At 37.9% G+C, this 21045-nt stretch overlaps 1 protein-coding gene and 1 pseudogene across 25 annotated transcripts in view; one reads left to right on the plus strand and one right to left on the minus strand.

The window, feature by feature from the left end:
* The window catches only part of SENP7 (SUMO specific peptidase 7), a 205331-nt gene that overhangs the window by 54745 nt on the left and 129541 nt on the right, over positions 1-21045 (minus strand). For 24 of the 25 annotated variants that reach the window (XM_070072017.1, XM_051819124.2, XM_051819121.2 and 21 more), the window contains 3 exons: positions 10204-10322; positions 3755-3939; positions 2400-2739 (listed from right to left, as the gene is read on the minus strand). In XM_070072017.1, coding sequence (XP_069928118.1) covers positions 2400-2739; positions 3755-3939; positions 10204-10322 — 644 coding nt within the window. Of the gene's footprint in view, positions 1-2399; positions 2740-3754; positions 3940-10195; positions 10323-21045 lie in introns of those variants that run through there. The other variant, XM_051819131.2, reaches the window with a different exon arrangement.
* Positions 639-1495, plus strand: LOC108178012 (large ribosomal subunit protein eL31-like; annotated as a pseudogene).

A 21045-nucleotide genomic window follows, 5' to 3' on the forward strand; every position in this document is an offset into this window, starting at 1 on the left:
ATTTAAATATATTCAGCTTTAAAACTGGCTTCTTGGAGCCAGCACTGTGGTGTAGCAGGTAAAGCAGCCGCCTGTAGTGCTGGCATCCCATATGGGCGCCAGTTCAAGTCCCAGCTGCTCCATGTCCAATCCAGCTCTGCTATGGCTTGGGAAACCAGTGGAAGATGGCCCGAGTCCTTGGACCCCTGCACCCGCGTGGGAGAGCTGAAAGAAGCTCCTGGCTCCTGGCTTCAGATTGATGCAGCTCCAGCCATTGCAGCCAACTGGGGAGTGAACCAACAAATAGATGACCTCTCTCTCTCTCTCTCTCTCTCTCTCTCTCTCTCTGCCTCTCCTTCTCTCTGTAACTCCGACTTTCAAATAAATAAATCTTAAAAAAAAAAAAAAACCAGGGCCAGCACCATGGCGCACTAAGTTATTCCTCCACCTGCGGCACCAGCATCCCATATAGATGCTGGGTTCTAGTCTCGGTTGCTCCTCCTCCAGTCCAGCTCTCTGCTGTGCCTGGGAAGGAGGATGGTCTGAGTCCTTGGGCCCCTGCACCCACATGGGAGACCAGGAAGAGACTCCTGGCTCCTGGCTTCAGATTGGCGTAGCTCCAGCCGTAGTGGCCATTTCTCTCTGTCTCTCTCTCTGTAACTCTACCTGTCAAATAAATAAATAAAATCCTTAAAAAAAAAACTACCTAAAAAATTACCTAATTTATAATAGCCCTATACAATGCTTTATATCACTGCTATTATCAACAGTTACCTGTAACCTTACCTTCTTGAGGATAAACATCTTTAAAAATGATTAAAGCCGTGAGGAGATCTTAGAACAAGTTTCAACTGTATATTGTGCCATCACCCTAAATTGCCCTTTAAACCCTATTAATTAGCTGGCTTTTGGACAAACAAATGGATGATCATGGGGAAATGTGGGAGACTATTCACTGCATTTCCTTTAGCATGTTTTCCCTATGACCTCACCAGCTACCCAAAAGGTTATTAAATCAAAATTAATGAGAATTAGCTGGTACTCAAACTCTCCATATTTCAATTTCATCAATCAAATGACAGTAATAATCATCCTTGGAGAACCTTTTTTAAAAACTATTAGTTGCTCTTCCTTTCCAACTTGGGCCCTACAAGATGGCTCCCACAAAGAAGGGTGGCGAGAAGAAGGGCCATACTGCCATCAATGAAGTCATGACCCGACATCAACATTCACAAATGCATCCATGGAGTGAGCTTCAAGAAGCATGCCCCTCTGGCACTCAAAAAGATCCAGAAGTTTGCCATGAAAGAGATGGGGACTCCCAGATGTGCACATTGATACCAGGCTCAACAAAACCATCTGGGCCAAAGGAATAAGGAACATCCCATACCACAACTATGTGAGATTGTCAAAAAAATGTAATGAGGATGAAGATTCACCAAACAAGCTCTACACTTTGGTTACTTATAGACTTCTCACCACTTTCAAAAATCTTTAGACAGTCAATGTGGATTAGAACTGATTAAAATGTAAAACAATTCCCAACTTGACTCTCACTGGGATTAAACATGACAATAGGTCTGATCTGATTTCATCATCATTTAAAAAAATCATCTATTATTTTTCACTTTATGTTTCTGTGTGGGAGCAAACTGTTGAAATACTTAAGGTATACTAAGCTGATCTTCTGTATATTAAGATAATCGAAAATGAATCTTGATGTGAATGGAAGGGGAGAGGGAGTGGGAAAGGGGAGGGTTGTGGGTGGGAGGGACGGTATGGGGGGGGAAGCCATTGTAACACATGAGTCGTACTTTGGAAATCTATATTCATTAAATAAAAGATAAAAAAAAAATGTAAAACATTTCTTCCTGTTTTGGTTTTCCTTTTCTAGTTGCTATTTAATGTGTGTTTTGTATTCAAAAATTCAAAAATAGTACCTGATTTATGAGATCATTTGAAAAACTTCCTAAACAAGGATCCCTGTGTTCCCCTCCCCAAACCCTACAGCTTGATTATTTGTACAGGGAGTGTCTAGCAGGTTTGAGATGGAAAGAATGATGCTGGTGCTTTTATTTGTGTGGTTCAATTAATTCTAAGACAAACTTTTTTTCCAGAAGACATAGATTTCAATTGCCATAGGCCTGTTTTCACATTTTAATAACCAAATGTATAACTGATTAAAAAAACTACTGAGTTCGATTATGTGTACTAATCTAAAAATAATCATATCTGCTTCCAAATACCTAAATTGGTATTCCAAGAGTCACAAAGAAATTTCCAAACCCTCAAGACTTTTTTTTCCCCAATAATTTACACAGTGATATTATAACCACTTATTGCTTTAGCAAAATTGTTCAGGGAAAAATTTAAGTAAAGCAGAGAACATCAAGTGTTTCTATAACCCTCCTATTACTTACTTGGTTCAGCAGAAATCAACGATTGGTTCCCTTCATCGTGTCCACTTGGAACAGAATTTTCTATTGTATTCAATTCATTCTCAATCTTTTCAATCAGGGAAGAAATACCCACAGAATCACTGGAAATAGAGTTCTCAAAAGATTCAGAGGTTGAACAGGCAGAAGCAGTTTTGGGAACAGTACTCAAAGCCAATTCCTGACTACTAAATGCAGACAGTTTAGTAAAATCATTTTCAATAGATTCAGGTGAAACTTCTTCAAGTAGTTTTCCATCTTGATGATAGCTTTCACTTGACTTGTCAAACTCCGCAGATACTGTTGAGTCATTTTCTGGTTCTTTCTGAACATAGATAAGTGCATACAAAAATTTAGCATTTTTCCAATTTGTTTAAAAGACTTTTATAAGGTTTAAACTCCTAACAAGTAATATAAAAGTAAAAATATTATGTCATTTCTATAACTGCATGGATAGAAAACTACATAAAGATATGGGTTTAATCTGTCTAATTTGAAGCCTAAACAACTGTTTAATGGATAATACTGGAAGATACTCATCTTTATAAGTGATTCAGATGGTCTCCCATGACCTAAGTCAATTTTAGAATGAAATTATCTTTTAAATAATAAATATTTTTATCTTGCAAAAGTAATAAGGGAATGTAATCAACCACTATAGTAACAATAGGAAACAGATTAAAATGTAACAGGATAATATTAATATATCAAACATTATCTTCAGTATCTCTAGTACTATGCAAATCATGTTTGCATTTATAATTTAAAGGCATTACAAGGTGCCTTATTTTGTGAATAATAAGAATCACAAAACTGTCTTCCCATGGCCTCATTCTATTGTTCATTCTATAATAAGTCTTTGAAATAGGAAATATATGTATTAAGTACAGTACTTTAATTATAACACATTCCCTCAATTCTAGATAAATAGAAGCTTAATTAATTCAGTAAGTACATTGCCACCAACAAAAGCAATCTGATAATTTTACAAAGCAAGTGAAAAAAATAAGCAAGAAGCTAGACTGCATAAATAGGATTTGGTTAAAAGTAGCAAAAAGACAAGTCTAAAATATATACACCAAACTATTAAGGAAAGAGTAGATTCAGAGAAGGAACAACTTTAAATTTTACCAAATCATATTAGATACTAGTTCTTATAACCCTTATTGTTGTCAGGAGTTGCATTTAAGTATGTTATAAATATAAATCTAGAAGAAAACCAAAAAAGAAAGACATCTAATAAAAGCTCAAAGCTAGGAGGAACATTATTCGTCCACAGTGAACTCATTTTTAACACAGTACAAAATTACTTCCTATGACATCTAAATACTTCTACTTACTGTTTGTTCTGCTGACTTATCCATAGAAGAAACAGAATTATGAGCATCAGGTAAATGACTTCTAAGCCTTTTCTTTGTCTTCCTGGAAATCAGAGTGGGTTCCATTTTTGAATCAGAATATGTAACATCCTTGTTTCTGCTCCCCTCTTCAAGACAATCACAACCTCTAATTGCACTGGTAAGGTCTTAAAAAACAAAAGAGGCATAAATATGGCCAAAAAGTTCAGGAAGAATCCCTTTTAGAGGTACTAAAGAAACATTGTCAAAATTGCTATACTACTTCCAAAGTTCATTAAAACAGAAGTCCACTGTTAAATTCTCATGCTGACACTGGATGAACATGTAGGAATATCATTTATTAATGCCTATATACACAAGTAAGTAGTGAAGGAAACACATAGTGTATTCTTTTTAAGAGAAACCAAAGAAGAACAATGAAGCCATGTTGTTCCATTTGCTGTGAATGCTTTTGACTGTAAGACCAAAACAAAAACAGTTAATAAAATATGGAAAAATCATGTCTTAAAAAAGTCTTGATTTATTGTGATTTTTGTAAACCAGTTGTATCTTAAAATGTTACACACATACACATACTTTTAAATGGAAAGGAATTATAATTATAAAGTGTCGTGTGTTCTTTTAAAAGGAGTCAAAATATCTTTTCCCAGCAGTTGACTATGATATGAAATCAATTATAGAACTCTCAATCCAATTGAAAGTTTGTTTCATATTTTTAATAACCAAGACTGCCATTTAAAGACTCCAATAAAGCCACCATTCTACAGACAAGGAAATGGTTCCTTTCTTAAGTCAACAAAGTATCATTTTGAATACTATGCCAATCTGTTCTAAAAATACTTAGCATTTCAGTTATCAGATACATGTGCTATATAAAAAAAATGCCTTGCAAAAAGTTCTACCTAGGTAATTCAAAGTTATCTTGAATTATTTGGCTTTCTAAATCTATTATGCAAGTAGCAGCTCAAAGCTTATCAAAAAAGCTAATCACAAAGCAGCTTCCTTTCATTCACAACTGTTATAGTTTGTCCAATACTGATCGACGTTTTCTCTCCATTCAGTAAAAGTTCTTCAACACTACACACATTCTCTTAAAGTATTCTTGTTGTTACTCTAACTGCTTTGACTCATAATAACTGTTAGGACACCATGTCTATATTGTAGCTTAAAAGGAAGGCATTGAAACAGACTTGAAGTCAAAATCTCTGACAGCCAAATCTCTTTTAAGTTCCAAAGAAACTATTATACTTTCCCTAAGGAGGGAAATAGATTCTCCCCAAATCATCCACACAGTATTTAGAAAAACATATGAAATTTTATTTTTAATATAATAAACTGTTAAATTATTTAAATATGGGGAATGGCTTGTGGAGCAGGTGGTTAAGCCAGTGCTTGAGACACCAGCATCTCACATCTGAGCTCCAGTTCAATTCCCGGCCACTCTGCTTCCAATCCAGCTCCCTGCTAATGCACCTGGGAAAGCAGTGGATGACGGCCCAATTACTTGGGCTCCTGCTACTCACATGAGAGACAAAGGTGGAGTTTCTGATTCCTGGCTTCAGCCTGAACCTGCCCTGGACATTGTTGTGATTTGGGGAAAATGGAAAAGATCTCTGTCTCTCTCATTCTGCCTTTCTGTTAAGTAAGCTTGTGATTATAAAATAAAGTGAAAGTATGTCATTGCAAAAATTATAAGAAAGGAAGGAGGGAAGAAGGTGCGTGGCCAGGAGGGAGAGTAGCATAAGAAGTATCACTATGCTCTTAAGCCTGTATATATAAAAAACACTATATTTGTTCATATTATATAAAAAAAATTTTAAAACTAAAATTAAATGTAATACATTTCCATTAAAGATGGACAAATAAAAATAGCTAAAACCTAGAATCAACCTAAATGCCCATCAGTAGAAGACTGGATGAAGAAATTATGGGACACGTACTCTATAGAATACTATCCAGCAGTCAAAAACAATGAAATCCGGTCATTTGCAACAAAATGGAGGAATCTGGAACATATCATGCTAAGTGAAATAAGCCAGTCCCAAAGGGGCAAATATCATATGTTCTCCCTGATCGCTGACAACTAACTGAGCACCAAAAAGGAAACCTACTGAAGTGACATGGACACTATGAGAAACAGTGACTTCATCAGCCCTTGTCCTGACTGTTGATGTACAATGTAATACTTTATCCCTTTTAGTATTTTTTGTTCTAGTTAATACTATTGGTTGAACTCTGTAATTAACACACAATTATTCTTAGGTGTTTAAACTTAACTGAAAAGTGATCTCTGTTAAATATAAGAGTGGGAATAAGTGAGGGAGAAGATGTACAATTTGGGACAAGCTCAAGCTGACTTGCCCCAAATGCTAGAGTTAGAAACGTGCCTGGGGATTCCAACTCAGTCCCATCAAGGTGGCATGTACCAATGCCATCACACTAGTCCAGGTGATCAATTTCAGTTCACAATTGATCATACTGATAGGTCTAAGAGTCAAAGGGATCACATAAACAAGACAAGTGTCTGCTAATACTAACTGATAGAATAAAAAAGAGAGAAACCAATCCAACATGGGAAGCGGGATACACAACAGACTCATAGAATGGCAGATGTCCTAAACAGCACTCTGGCCTCAGAATCAGCCGCGAAGGCATTCAGATTTGGATGAAGAGTCCATCAGAGTATTTTAGGCATGGAAAGCCAAAACACTCTGGCAAAAAAAAAAAAAAAAATCCTAAATGAAAGATCTCTGTGAGTGAGATCCCAGCGGAAAGACCAGGCCATCAAAGAAGGAGGTACCTTTCTCTGAAGGGAGGAGAGAACTCCTACTTTGACTATGACCTTGTCTAAATAAGATCAGAATTGGTGAACTCAAAAGGCAACTCATGACAAGAGCCTAGGGAGATTACTGACGCCATAAACAACAGTGTCAATTTGTTAAGTCAACAACAGGAGTCACTGTGCACTTACTCCTCATGTAGGATCTCTGTCCTTAATGTGTTGTACAATGTGAATTAATGCTATAACTAGTACTCAAACAGTATTTCACTCTTTATGTTTCTGTGTGGGTACAAAATGTTGAAATCTCTACTTAATATATACTAAATTGATCTCCTGTATATAAAGAGAATTGAAAAGGAATCTTGGACGGCGCTGCGGCTAACTAGGCTAATCCTCCGCCTTGCGGCACTGGCACACCAGGTTCTAGTCCCAGTCGGGGCGCTGGATTCTGTCCCGGTTGCCCCTCTTCCAGGCCAGCTCTCTGCTGTGGCCTGGGAGTGCAGTGAAGGATGGCTGAAGTCCTTGGGCCCTGCACCCCATGGGAGACCAGGAGAAGCACCTGGCTCCTGCCTTTGGATCAGCGCAGTGCGCCAGCTGCAGCGCACTGGCTTCAGTGGCCATTGGAGGGTGAACCAACGGCAAAGGAAGACCTTTCTCTCTGTCTCTCTCTCTCTCTCTCTCTCTCACTGTCCACTCTGCCTGTTAAAAAAGAAAAAAAGAAAAAAAAAAGAAAATAAATCTTTATGTGAATGGAAGGATGGAAGGGGAGAGGGAGTGGGAAAGGGGAGGGTTGCAGGTGGAAGGGAAATTATGGGGGTAAAAAGCTATTGTAATCCATAAGCTGTACTTTGGAAATTTATATTTATTAAATAAAAGTGGAAAAAATAAAATAAATCTTTAAAAAAAGTCATTACATCTTGAAGCTTATTTCATATTTTTTTTGAGAAAGCTAATTGACCTTAAAGAAGCACCCAAGAATGATACATCTTTTGCAAGTACTTTGACATAACTTCAACTATGAGACATAAGAATATCCTCCACTTAATATATTAAGAGAAAGTACATCCTTGAGAATGAGTTTTATCATTAATTAAGGAAGCACCCAAGAAAACAAGCAATGGACATGGACACAGGCAAAACTAAAACTTAAGTGACCTAAGAATATCCTCCACTTAATACACTGAAACAAAATAAATGTTTGAGAATAAGTTTTACTGTTAACTCTCATAATACAACTTTGAGGACAGAGGTCCTCCATGAGAAGTTAGTATACAATGACTCCTTACAGAACTAATGTCCTCAAGAATCCTTGACCTGATTGTTGAGAGACAGTTAACTACTGTTACTTTTTACTGTGTATATCTTTTTGATTTTGTTTTTTTTTCTTTTTCCTCTGTTTTCTTTCTCTCTCTCTCTCTCATCTACCTCACACTATAGGTTGAACTCTCTATGTAAATCAGAGTTAATTATAGGTATTTTAAAGCAATTGGGAAAAGATACCAGTTAAAAAAAAGGGAGGGAATAAGAGATGGAGGAGGTAGTCTAAAACTGTAAAACAGTATAGTTATGCATACAAGCATATAGACTCACCTCTAAGGGTACAGCCTGAGAACTAATCATGGGGCTCCAAACCATAAGAATCAGTGGCATAAACACCATCTTCATTGTTACAATGATCAATTTAAGTGTTAAAGGCAACAGATGGATTTGTCTAAGTTTAAAAGGGACAACATAAATAACATCAAATACCAAGAAAAAATAATAGAATTAAAAAAGGAAGGAGGGACCAACATGGGAAGCAGTGCACACAGTAGACTCCTAGAATGACTTTCGCAGTAAATAACACTCTGACCTCAGAATCAACCCATAAGGCTTCCTGGTCAGGCTGAAAGGCCTGCAAGAGCATCTCAGGCATGGAAAGACAAGACTCTGTGGAAAAAAAAAAAAAAAAAAAAAAACCTACATGGAGGATCTCTGCGAGACCTCAGAGGAAAGGAAGGGTCACCAAAGCAGGAGACACTCTTCTCTGAAGGGATAGGAGAACATCCTCTTTGCTTATGGTCGTGTCCAAATAACGACAGAGTCTATGGTCACAAAAGACCTCCATAGCCCCAGCAGCTCACGACAAGAACCCCGGATGATCACTGACATCATAAAAAAAAAAAAAAAAAAAAAAAAAAGAGTGTTAATTGTTAAAGGAATAACAGTAGTCACTATGCTTGTTCCCCAGGTAGGACCTCTGTTCCTATTGAATTGCAATATGAGAATTGACTGCAAATTCTCTCCCCAGACTGTAATCTATATGTTATGTGTGGGCATGGGGGCAAATTGTTGAAATCTGTGATTAGCATAGAGATGGTCCTCTATATATAAAGTCATACTAAAAATGATCCATAATGAAGAAGGAGATGGGAGAGGGAATGGGAGGTGGGAAGGGAGAGGGATGGGGGCATGAGGGAAAGAACCACTGTATTCCTAAAGTTGTATCTATGTAAAGATGCATTCATTAAATAAAAAAAAGTATACAGTGACTCCTGTTGTTAATTTAACAATTAACACTCATATATATGACATCAGTGATCATTTAAGGCTCTTGATATGAGCTGCCTTGGCTATGGAAGCCTTTTGAATCCAAAAACTCTGTCAGTATTTAGACAAGGCCACAAGCAAAGTGGAAGTTCTCTCCTCCCTCCAGAGATGACGACTTTTCACTGGGGTCTTACCCATAGAGGTCCTTCATATAGGACATTTTTTGCCACAGTGTCTTGGCTTTCCATGCCTGAAATGCTTTCATGGGCTTTTCAGCCAGAGTAGAATGCCTTAAGGGCTGATTCTGAGGTCAAAGTGCTACTTAAAGAGATTGTCACTCTATGAGTCTGCTGTATGGACTGCTTCCCATGTTGGAGCATTCACTCCTTTTTAATTCTACTGTTATTACCAGACACTTAATCCCATTTGTATGATCACTTTAACACTTGATCCTATCCATATGATCACTTTAACACTTAAGGTGGTATTTTTACCACCCAGCTTAAGGGAAATTGGGGTCCCATGGCAAGTTTTTAAACTGTATCCTTAGAAGTAAGTCTATAGGAATGCACGCAGAACTATACAGCTTTATAGTTACAAACTTCATACACTTCATAATTACAACTTTAGGAACATGGTGATTTTTCCCACTGAGCCTGCCCTCCCACCCATATTCCCACCCCTCTTCCTCCTCCCTCTCTTATTCCCAGTCTTATTTTTTTACCAAGATCCTAAATAAATATATCTTTTTAAAAAATAACAATATAAAATTTGTCTTTAAGAAGTTCCATTATCAATAACATAACATCCATAAAACAGGACATAAAATAATTAAATTGAAATTGTAACCATATAGCTATATCCCCAGCTGTCCCTCCCCAAATAAGAAAAGAAATGGTTTTCAAATCTAACTTTTGGAATTAGTAAAAAAGGAAATCAAGAAATGTATAGTACAGAATATAAATAGTATGTTTAGCAATTTTCTTTGTGTTGGTAAACTCACGTTATTGTGAAGTAGTCTTTCAATGTACACTGAAAAAATATTTATTTATCATTTAAAATTACTGTAAAATCAATAGGCAAAAATTCAAATTCCAACAGTTTTCTAAGGTTCACAAACCTTTAAGCTGAGTATCAGACAATGCAAGAGAAATGCCATCATCATCTCTCCGCTTTTCTTTAGTGTGTGCAGCCTGCTTTGTAGAAATGTTATCTAATGTCTTACTTGGTTGCAAACCCCTGCAAAACAGAATTGAATTATACTCAATTCTAATAAAGCACAAATGAATCTGAAAAAGTCAGGGCATGTATTCAAAATAAAAATCTAAGGATACAAACACATTTCTATATGGTAAATCATTTAATATGGACAGAAAAGAATACTGAACTCAAAGAGGAGAAATAATTTCCCATCTATGCTATATCTTTTTTTTGCTATATCTTTTAATTTCCCACTTATCTTTGGAGGAAAAGATAGGATATTCATATTGCAAGAGTGTGTACATGCAAATGCCCAAGAGAGTAATACTACACAAGTATTAAATTATTAGAGGTTTAAAAGGTAAAATTTCAAATATACAGGTACACTGATAAACCAATGTATAATCAAATAATTATAAGCCTAAGTTGATTGTTAATAGATTTCAAGTTGATTCACATATCTAAAGGTAAGCACAAAATTTGAACTGTGGCTACAAATTTTAACCACAGAGTCTTGGTATCTAAAGTGCTCTTTAAACACCTAAGATACAAGACTGAGTGAAAACAAGATTTGGAATGATAAGTTCAACACCACTTCTGAACTTAAAAATTCAGAAATACAAACACTGTATACTGTATAAATATATGATATATTAAGTAAAATATAAAAAAATTGAGCTGGAAAGACTGAAAACTATTTATATAGTGGATAACTCCAAGGAAGGAGGGTAACAGACTCAGAAATTAAATAGAAATGAGGTCATGACTTCCTGTAATATTACTTTAAAAACACATAGAAACAACTGTCAAATAATTAATAGAAATATTAGTTAAATATGATATTTAACACATTGGGTTATTATTCTTTGCATTTATTATATATTTTAAATAAGTTATAATTTTAAAAACAAGGTATTCACAAAATAACATGTATAAAGAGGTATAAAGACAAAAAACACGTACCGCTGTGTTATGAGAGAAATGATTAAGAATATTAAACAGAGTATATTATACATAAAAATGCTATAGTACTAAACATTACCAAGAGAGTGTCACTGCTAAAGTGATAGTTATTACCGCTATTATACTGATCATGCTGTTCATATTTACTTTGGTACAATTTTCTTCACTTTTAGATTGGAAGTTAAAAGTCCAAATATTCAAATTCTAAGACTCAATCAGTTTTACTTACAAACATGTTTTGTCTGAGTCAAATCATGCCACTTCTCAGCACTCAAGAATCATTCTTGAAGGATTGGACATGTAAGTAGTACTATATCTTACAATTTTATATATTGAAGATGAAAGCCCAAGGACAAGTCATAGATGTTATAAATAAAGAGAGAATATGATCTAAATGATAAAAAGATGTTATAAATATAGATGTTATAAATAAAGAGAGAATATGATCTAAATGATAAAAAGATGAAATAATCAGGTATCCATGCTTGAAATTGAAAGAATTTGTCACCACTCATCTACCCTTACAAAAGGTGCTCACAAAAACAGAAAAAGACAGTCATTATTATGACAGAACGTGAAGGCAGAAAATCTCCTAGTAGGGGCTAGCACTGTGGCATAGTGGGTCAACCTGCCACCCTCAGTGCCAGCATCCCATATGGGCACTGGTTATAGTCCCAGCTGCTCTTCTTCTGATCCAGCTTGCTGCTATGGCCTGAGAAAGCAGCAGAACATTGTCCAAGTCCTTGGGCCCCTGCATCCACATGGGAGGCCCAGAAGAAGCTCCTGGCTCCTTGCTTTACATTGGCATGGCTCCGGCTGTTGCAGCCATTTCGGGAGTGAACCAGCAGATAAAAGACCTTACTCACTCACTCTCTCTCTCTCTCTCTCTCTCTCTCTGCCTCTGCCTCTCTGTAATTCTGCCTTTCAAATAAATAAATAAAACTTTAAATTAAAAAAAAAAAACAGGAAGAAAAAGAAAATTTCCTATGAAAAATACAAAGGAAGTTCAAAACAAATAATAGAAATATTTATGGAAAAGTGGCAGGAAGAAGTCATTGTCTATCAATATAACCTTGAATGTAAATGGCTGTAAATTCTCCAATTAAAAGATACAGACTGGCTGAATGGCGTGCAAGTAACACATATAACGAAAAAGAGACACACAGACTGAAAGTGAAAGGTTGGAAAAAAAAATATTCCATGCTAACAGAACATAAGAAACAGCATGAGTAACCATCCTAATCAGACAAAATAGATTTTAACACAAAGAAGGGTATAATGTAATGATTAAGGGATCAATTCAATAGAAAGATGTAACTACAGTAAATGTATAAGCACCCAATGCCAGGATGCCAGGCTATTTAAAACAAATATTAATGGATTCAAAGGGAGACATAAACTCTAATGCAATAATGGGGGACATCAATACCACACTTTCATCAATGGACAGATTGACTAGACAAAAAATCAACAAACAACAGAGTTAGCCTATATTATGGAAGAAATGGACTTAATTGATATTTACAAAACATTTCATTCCACAGCTACAGAATACCTGCTCTTTTCATTAGTGCATGGAACTTTTTCTAGGATAAGACCATATGCTAGGCCCTAAGGCAAGTATCAACAAAATAAAAAAAATTGAATACCATATATTTTTTCTGAACACAATGAAATGAAGCTGGAAATTACCACTTGAGAAACTCTAGAAAATAAGCAATCACATGGAGACTGAACACTCTCCTGAACAATCAGTCATAGAAGAAATCAAAAGGAAAATCAAAAAAATTCTTAGAAACAAACGACAATGAAACACAACAAATCAAAACTTATGGGTACAGCAAAATCAGTATTAAGAGGGAAGCTTATAGCAATTGGTGCCTACATCAAGATATTCAAAAGGCATCAAATAAATGGTTCTAACAATGCATCTATGGATCTAGAAAAACAAGAACAAACCAAACCCCAAATTAGAATTAGTGTGAGGAAAAATATGATTAAAATTAGAAAAGAAATAAACAAAATTGAAACCAAAAAAGAGACACAAAATATCAGTGAAATGAAGAAAAAAAAATTTTTTTGACAGGCAGAGTGGACAGTGAGAGATAGACAGAGAGAAAGGTCTTCCTTTACTGTTGGTTCACCCTCCAATGGCCGCTGAGCATGCCGGCACTCCGCGCTGATCCGAAGCCAGGAACCAGGTGCTTCTCCTGGTCTCCCATGTGGGTGCAGGGCCCAAGGATTTGGGCCATCCTCCACTGCACTCCTGGGCCACAGCAGAGAACTGAACTGGAAAAGGGGCAACCGGGACAGAATCCGGCGCCCTGACCGGGACTAGAACCCAGGTGCCGGCGCCAAAGGCGGAGGATTAGCCTATTGAGCTATGGCGCCAGCCGAAAAAAAAAATTATTATTTTTTTTTTTGATAGGTAGAGTGGACAGTGAGAGAGAGAGAGAGAAAGGTCTTCCTTTGCCGTTGGTTCACCCTCCAATGGCCGCCGTGGCCCGCGCGTTGCGGCCGGCGCACTGCGCTGATCCGATGGCAGGAGCCAGGAGCCAGGTGCTTTTCCTGGTCTCCCATGGGGTGCAGGGCCCAAGCACCTGGGCCATCCTCCACTGCACTCCCTGGCCACAGCAGAGGGCTGGCCTGGAAGAGGGGCAACCGGGACAGAATCCGGCGCCCCGACTGGGACTAGAACCCGGTGTGCCGGCGCCGCTAGGCGGAGGATTAGCCTAGTGAGCCGCGGCGCCGGCCTGAAAAAAAAATTTTTTTAAGAAAAAAATTGACCCACCATTGGTCCAACTAGCCAAAAAAAGAAAAAAAAAAAAAGGAGAAGACCCAAACTAATAAAATCAGAGATGAAAAGAATATTACAACAGATGCCACAGAATAAAAATATCATCAGGAATAACTCCAGATAGCTATATGCTAACAAACTGGAAAATCTAGAAGCAATGGGTAGATTCCTGCATACATACAATCTATCAAAATTGTGTCATGAAGACACAGAAAACTTAACTAGACCAATAATCAAGACAGAGGTTGAGGTTGAATCCGCAATAAAGACCCTCCCACGAGGAAAAAAAAAAAAAAGCCCAGGACTAGATGGTTTCACTGCTGAACTCTACCAGACAATTAAAGGAAAAAATAACTCCAATTCTTCTGAATTATTTGAAACAACTGAAAGGGAGGGAATCCTCCCAAACTCCTTCTATGAGACTAGCATCACTTTAATTCCAAAACTAGAAAAAAATAGAACAATGAGAAATATACACCAATATCCCTGATGACCACAGATGTAAAATCCTCCACAAAATACTACCTGATCGAATCCAACAACATATCAGAAAGATCATTTACCTCTATTAAGTAGGATTTACCACTGGTATACAGGGATGGTTCAACGTACACAAAGCAACAAATGTGATACATCAAATTAACAAATTGAAGAATAAAAACCATATGATTATCTCCATACATGCATAGAAAGCACTTGATAAAATATGACATCCTTCCATGTTGAAAACCTTAAGCAAACTGGTTACATAGGAACATTCCTTAACACATTCAAGGCAATATATGACAAACCCAAAGCCAGCATCATATTGAAGAGGAAAAATTGGAAGCATTTCCACTAAGATTGGGAAGCAGGCAAGGATGCCTACATTCACCGCTGCTATTCAATATAATTAAGGAACTTTTAGCCAGTGCCATTAGGAAAGAAAAATAAGTCAAAGTGATACAAATTGAAAAGGAGGAAGTCAAATTATCCCTTTTTGCAGATGAGATGATTCTATATATAGGGGAATCAAAAGAATACACTATGAGGACACTGGAACTCTTAAGAGTTTGGTAAAGTTGTACTATATAAAATCAACACACATAAATCAGTATTCATTATATACACAAACAATGCCATGTCTGAGAAAGAAATTGTAAGATTCACAATAACTACAAACAAATTTTAAGTACCTTGGAATAAATTTAACTAAGGATGTGAAAGATCCCTAAAATAAAAATTACAAAGCATTAAAGAAAGAAAGTGAAGACACAAAAAATGGAAAAATATTTCATGTTCATGGATTTGAAGAATTAATATTATCAAAATGACCATACTATGTAAAGCAATTTACAGATTTGATGTGAGCCCAATCAAAATACCAATTATATTCTTCTCAGAGCTAGAAAAAATATTGCTAAAATTCACATGGAAACACAAGAGATCCTGAATAGCTAAAGCAATTAAAAAAAAAATTTAAAAAGGTAGTCATCACAATACCAGATTTCAAGACATAATACAGGGCAGTTATAATCAAAATAGCCTGGTACTTGCACAAAAACAGATATGTCTACTAAGAGAACAGAATAGAAACTCCATAAATCAATCCACACATCCTTAACTGACTAATCTTTGATAAAGGAGCTAAAATCAGTCACTAAAGAAACAACAGTCTCTTCAACAAATGGTGCTAGGACACTGGATCACCCCACAGAGGAGTATGAAATAAGATCCCCATCTTGCATCTTATGCAAAGAACTCAGATGGATCAAGGACCTGCATCTATGAACCAATACCATTAAATTACTAGAGAACACTAGGGAAGCACTATAAGACATTGCTATAGGCAAAGACTTCTTGGGAAAGACTCCGGAAGCACCGGCAGCAAGTGCAAAATAGACAAAATAGATTACATCAAGATAAGCACCTTATGTACTGCAAAGGAAACACTCAACAAACTAAAGAGGCAATCAACAGAATGGGAGAAAATATTTCCAAACTATGCAACTGATAAAGGATCAATATCCAGAATCTATAAAGAACTCAAGAAACTCAACAATAACAAAACAATCTAGTTAAGAAATGGGCAAAGGGGATTCCAATTCAATCCCATCAAGGTGGCATGTACCAATGCCATCACACTAGTCCAGGTGATCAATTTCAGTTCACAATTGATCATAATTATAGGACTAAAGAGTCAAAGGGAGCACATAAACAAGACTAATGTCTGCTAATACTAACTGAGAGAATTAAAAAGGAGAGAACAATCCAACATGGGAAGCGAGATACACAGCAGACTCATAGAATGGCAGATATCCTAAACAGCACTCTGGCCTCAGAATCAGCCCTTAAGGCATTCAGATCTGGCTGAAGAGCCCATGAGAGTATTTCAGGCATGGAAAGCCAAGACACTCTGGGGAAAAAAAAAAAAAAAAAAAAAAAAACAAAACTAAATGAAAGATCTCTGTGAGACAGATCCAGCGGAAAGACCAGGCCATCAAAGAAGGAGGTACCTTTCTCTGAAGGGAGGAGAGAACTCCTACTTTGACTATGACCTTGTCTAAATAAGATCAGAATTGGCAAACTCAAAAGGCTTCCATAGCCTTGGCAACTCATGACAAGAGCCTAGGGAGATTACTATCACCATAAACAAGAGTGTCAATTTGTTAAGTCAACAACAGCAGTCACTGTGCACTTACTCCCCATGTAGGATCTCTGTCCTTAATGTGTTGTACAAAGTAAATTAATGCTATAACTAGTACTCAAACAGCACTTCACACTTTGTGTTACTGTGTGGGTGCAAACTGTTGAAATCTTTTACTTAATACATACTAAAATGATCTTCTGTATATAAAGAGAACTGAAAATGAATCTTGATGTGAATGGAAGGGGAGAGGGAGTGGGAGATAGGAGGGGTGCAAGTGGGAGGGAAGTTATGGGGGCGGGGAAGCCATTGTAATCCAAAAGCTGTACTTTGGAAATTTATATTTATTAAATAAAAGTTAAAAAAAAAAAAAAAAGAAATGGGCAAAGGATGTGAACCGCCATTTTTCAAAAGAGGAAATTCAAATGGCCAACAAATATTTGAGAAAACGCTCAGGATCACTAGTCAGCAGGGAAACTACTTACTTAGCATAGGGCTAGTCTCAAGAGCATAAAGTTAACCGAAAATAGATATTTGTAAAAAGTAGGAATAAGAGAGAGTGGAGGAAGAAAGGTAGAAGCGTGGGTGGGAGGGAGGGTAGGGTGGGAAGAATCATAGTGTTCCTAAATTTGTATATATAAAATGCATGAAATTTGTATACCTTAAATAAAAGGTTTCTAGGTTAAAAATAAAAATAAAAAAGAATTAAAAAAATAAAACTCAGTAACGAACTCTCAAATGCTCAAAAATGACAGTCAAAATATTTTTTGACAAAGGTGCTAAAATCATTTGAAAGGGAAAGGATGGTCTTTTCAATCAAGGATACTGAGGATAAAGAAGTCACATACAAAAGGAAGAAGTTGGATCCTAACTTAATAATATATACAGCCCTTTTTCCTTTTGCCCTGGACCCCTTGCTGCCCCACGCCTTCAGGCCACCCGACCCATGCCTTCTGGCATGTGTGCTCCTTCATGTGCCTGGCTCCTGGTGCTTGGTATGAATCCAGATTTCCTTCTGTTTCTTAGACAGGGCCCTCACTCTCCTATGCATTTCTCTCACTGAATAAAAAGCTTAAAACTTAATAACTATAATAATAATAATATATACAAAAATTAAAAAGGGGCCAGCATTTTGGCATAGCAGGTAAAGCTGCTTCCTGCAACACTGGCATCCCATATGGACACCAGTTCGATCCCAGCTGCTCCACTTCTGACCTCATTCTCTGCTAATGTGCCTGGGAAAGCACCTGAGGATAACCTAGGTCCTTGGGTCCCTGCAACCATGTGGGAGACCCAAAGGAAGCTCCTGGCTCCTTGCATCAGTCTGGCCCAGCCCTGGCCTTTGCAACCATTTGGGGAGTGAACCCACAGATAGATTACTTCAATCTCAATATTTCTCTCTCTCTCTCTCTCTCTCTCTCTGTCTCTGTCTCTCTTCCCCTCTCTCTGTAACTCCACTTTTAAATAAATAATTTTAAAAAATAAAAATTTTAAAAATTAATTCAAAATTATCAAAGACCTAAATGTAAGTCATAAAACTAAAAAACTCTTAGAAGAGCACATAGGAGGAGTCTCACAGCGGACCTGCGTGGACAGCGTGGGAGCCCACAGTTTGGGACATCAGCGGCAGACTCAACACACCAGCGCTGGAACGCGAGGTGAGCCGAACCTCAATAGCCCGAGACACCGGCAGGCAAGCGGAGAGAGGAGACTAGAGGGAACGACCCCCCGGGGGGGGGGGAAGTTCACAAGGCTAACTGGAAGACAGAGAGAGAGACAGAGAGAAAGCCGGCGCCGTGGCTCAATACGCTAATCCTCCACCTTGCGGCGCCGGCACACCGGGTTCTAGTCCCGGTTGGGGCGCCGGATTCTGTCCCGGTTGCCCCTCTTCCAGGCCAGCTCTCTGCTATGGCCAGGGAGTGCAGCGGAGGATGGCCCAGGTGCTTGGGCCCTGCACCCCATGGGAGACCAGGAAAAGCACCTGGCTCCTGGCTCCTGCCAGGATCAGCGCGGTGCGCCGGCTGCAGCGGCGGCCATTGGAGGGTGAACCAACGGCAAAAGGAAGACCTTTCTCTCTCTGTCTCTCTCTCACTGTCCACTCTGCCTGTCAAAAAAAAAAAAAAAAAAAAAAAAAAGAGAGAGAGAGAGAAAAAAAGGGTGACTAGTACGGACACGGGTTTCTCTCTCTCCGCTCACCTCTCAAGGGCGAGCAAGACAAAGAGCAGGCGCCATCTTGGACATACGTCATAAGCAGAGCGACCTCAGGTCTGCACCGGCCCTGAGCCTAGCAGAAAAACCTGACTCTGGGCGGGGCGAATTAACAGGAGATTAGGAGCTAGTAAATTTGTGGTGCTACTGAACTGAGACTGTGAAAAAAGAGACGGTGGGGGAGAGAACTCACGGAATTCACGTGAGCACTCTCCAGAGACGCTACAATTCCGTAACTTTGGCAACCCAGTGGGAGGCTGAAGGAGAATTTGAGCCCACTCTGAGGGCCGAACAGATTCCCTGTGGGGATCTTGGGAAAGAGCTTCCGATCTCTGGCTCCTGTGGGTATATCATTTGCCTGCTAACTACCTCCAACTTCATTCAGCTGTGCGGAATTACTTCCCTTTTGAATCAAAAAAAAAAAAAAAAAAAAGAAAGAGAGAGATTTACCACGCCTAACCTGGGAGTGTCACCTTTGGCACACCAAACAGAGCTCTCAGGCCACACCCATCTCAAGCCCTAAGGCTCCATCAAAAACAGATAGTCCACTTAATCTAGAGTCATAGTATAACAAGAAAAAGCACCACAGTGAAGAAACCAAATATCTCCAATATGCCAAATAACAAACGCAAAAACCGAGGTAATAAAAACAAGGAAGTCACCATGACGCCCTCAAATGAAAAAGACACCCCAATTCAAGATTATGAAGATGATGACATAGAAGAAATGCAAGAAGCAGATCTCAAAAAATTGATAAGAACATTAAGAAGTTCTCAAAAACAAATTCTGGAACTACACAAATCCTTAATGGACAAGATAGAAAATCTCTCTCGTGAAAATGAAATATTAAGGAGGAATCAAAATGAAACGAAACAACTAGTACAACAGGAAACTGTGATAGTGACTGAAGTGAAGAATTCAATAGATCAAATGAAAAACACAATAGAGAGCCTTACAAACAGAATGGGTGAAGCAGAAGAGAGAATATCGGACTTAGAAGACAGAGAACAGGAAAGGATACAGTCAGACCAAAGAAAAGAAGAGGAAATTAGAAATCTGAAACATATTGTCGGGAATCTTCAGGATACTATTAAAAAACCCAACATTCGGGTTCTAGGAGTTCCTGAAGGCATGGAGAGGGAGAAAGGATTAGAAGGCCTTTTTAGTGAGATATTAGCAGAAAATTTCCCAGGTTTGGAGAAGGACAGAGAAATCCTAGTACAGGAAGCCCACAGAACCCCTAATAAACACGACCAAAAGAGATCCTCACCACAACACTTTGTAATTAAACTCTCCACAGTGAAACATAAAGAAAAGATCCTAAAATGCGCAAGAGAGAAACGTCAGATTACTCTCAGAGGATCTCCAATCAGACTCACAGCTGACTTCTCATCAGAAACTCTAAAAGCTAGGAGGGAATGGCGAGATATAGCCCAGGTACTAAGAGAGAACAACTGCCAGCCCAGAATATTATATCCTGCAAAGCTATCATTTGTGAATGAAGGTGAAATAAAGACTTTTCATTGCAAACAGAAATTGAAAGAATTTGTTGCCACTCGTCCAGCCCTGCAAAAGATGCTTAAAGATGTGTTACACACAGAAACACAGAAACACGGTCATCAATATGAAAGAAGGTAAAGGAAGGAAACCAAGGAAGGAAACCTCACAGCAAAAGATCACAGGGAATTCAAAGCATATATTAGAACTTATCTTTGGCAAATGGCAGGGCAAAGTTACCACTTATCATTAGTCACTTTGAACGTGAATGGCCTGAACTGTCCAGTTAAAAGACACCAATTGGCTGATTGGGTTAAGGAACAAAACCCATCTATATGCTGCTTAAAAGAAACACATCTTTCCAACAAAGATCCATACAGACTGAAAGTGAAAGGCTGGAAAAAGATATACCATGCCAACAGAAATGAAAAAAGAGCGGGCGTAGCCATCTTAATATCGGACAACATAAACTTTACCACAAAAACTGTTAAGAGAGACAAAGAGGGACACTACATCATGATTAAGGGATCAATTCAACAGGAAGATATAACAATTATCAATGTATATGCACCTAACTACAGGGCACCAGTTTATCTAAAAGATTTATTAACGGACTTAAAGGGAGACTTAGACCCCAATACAGTAGTACTGGGGGACTTCAATACTCCACT

The sequence above is a fragment of the Oryctolagus cuniculus genome, chromosome 4 (assembly GCF_964237555.1).
Source record: "Oryctolagus cuniculus chromosome 4, mOryCun1.1, whole genome shotgun sequence".
Classification (NCBI taxonomy): Eukaryota; Metazoa; Chordata; class Mammalia; order Lagomorpha; family Leporidae; genus Oryctolagus; species Oryctolagus cuniculus.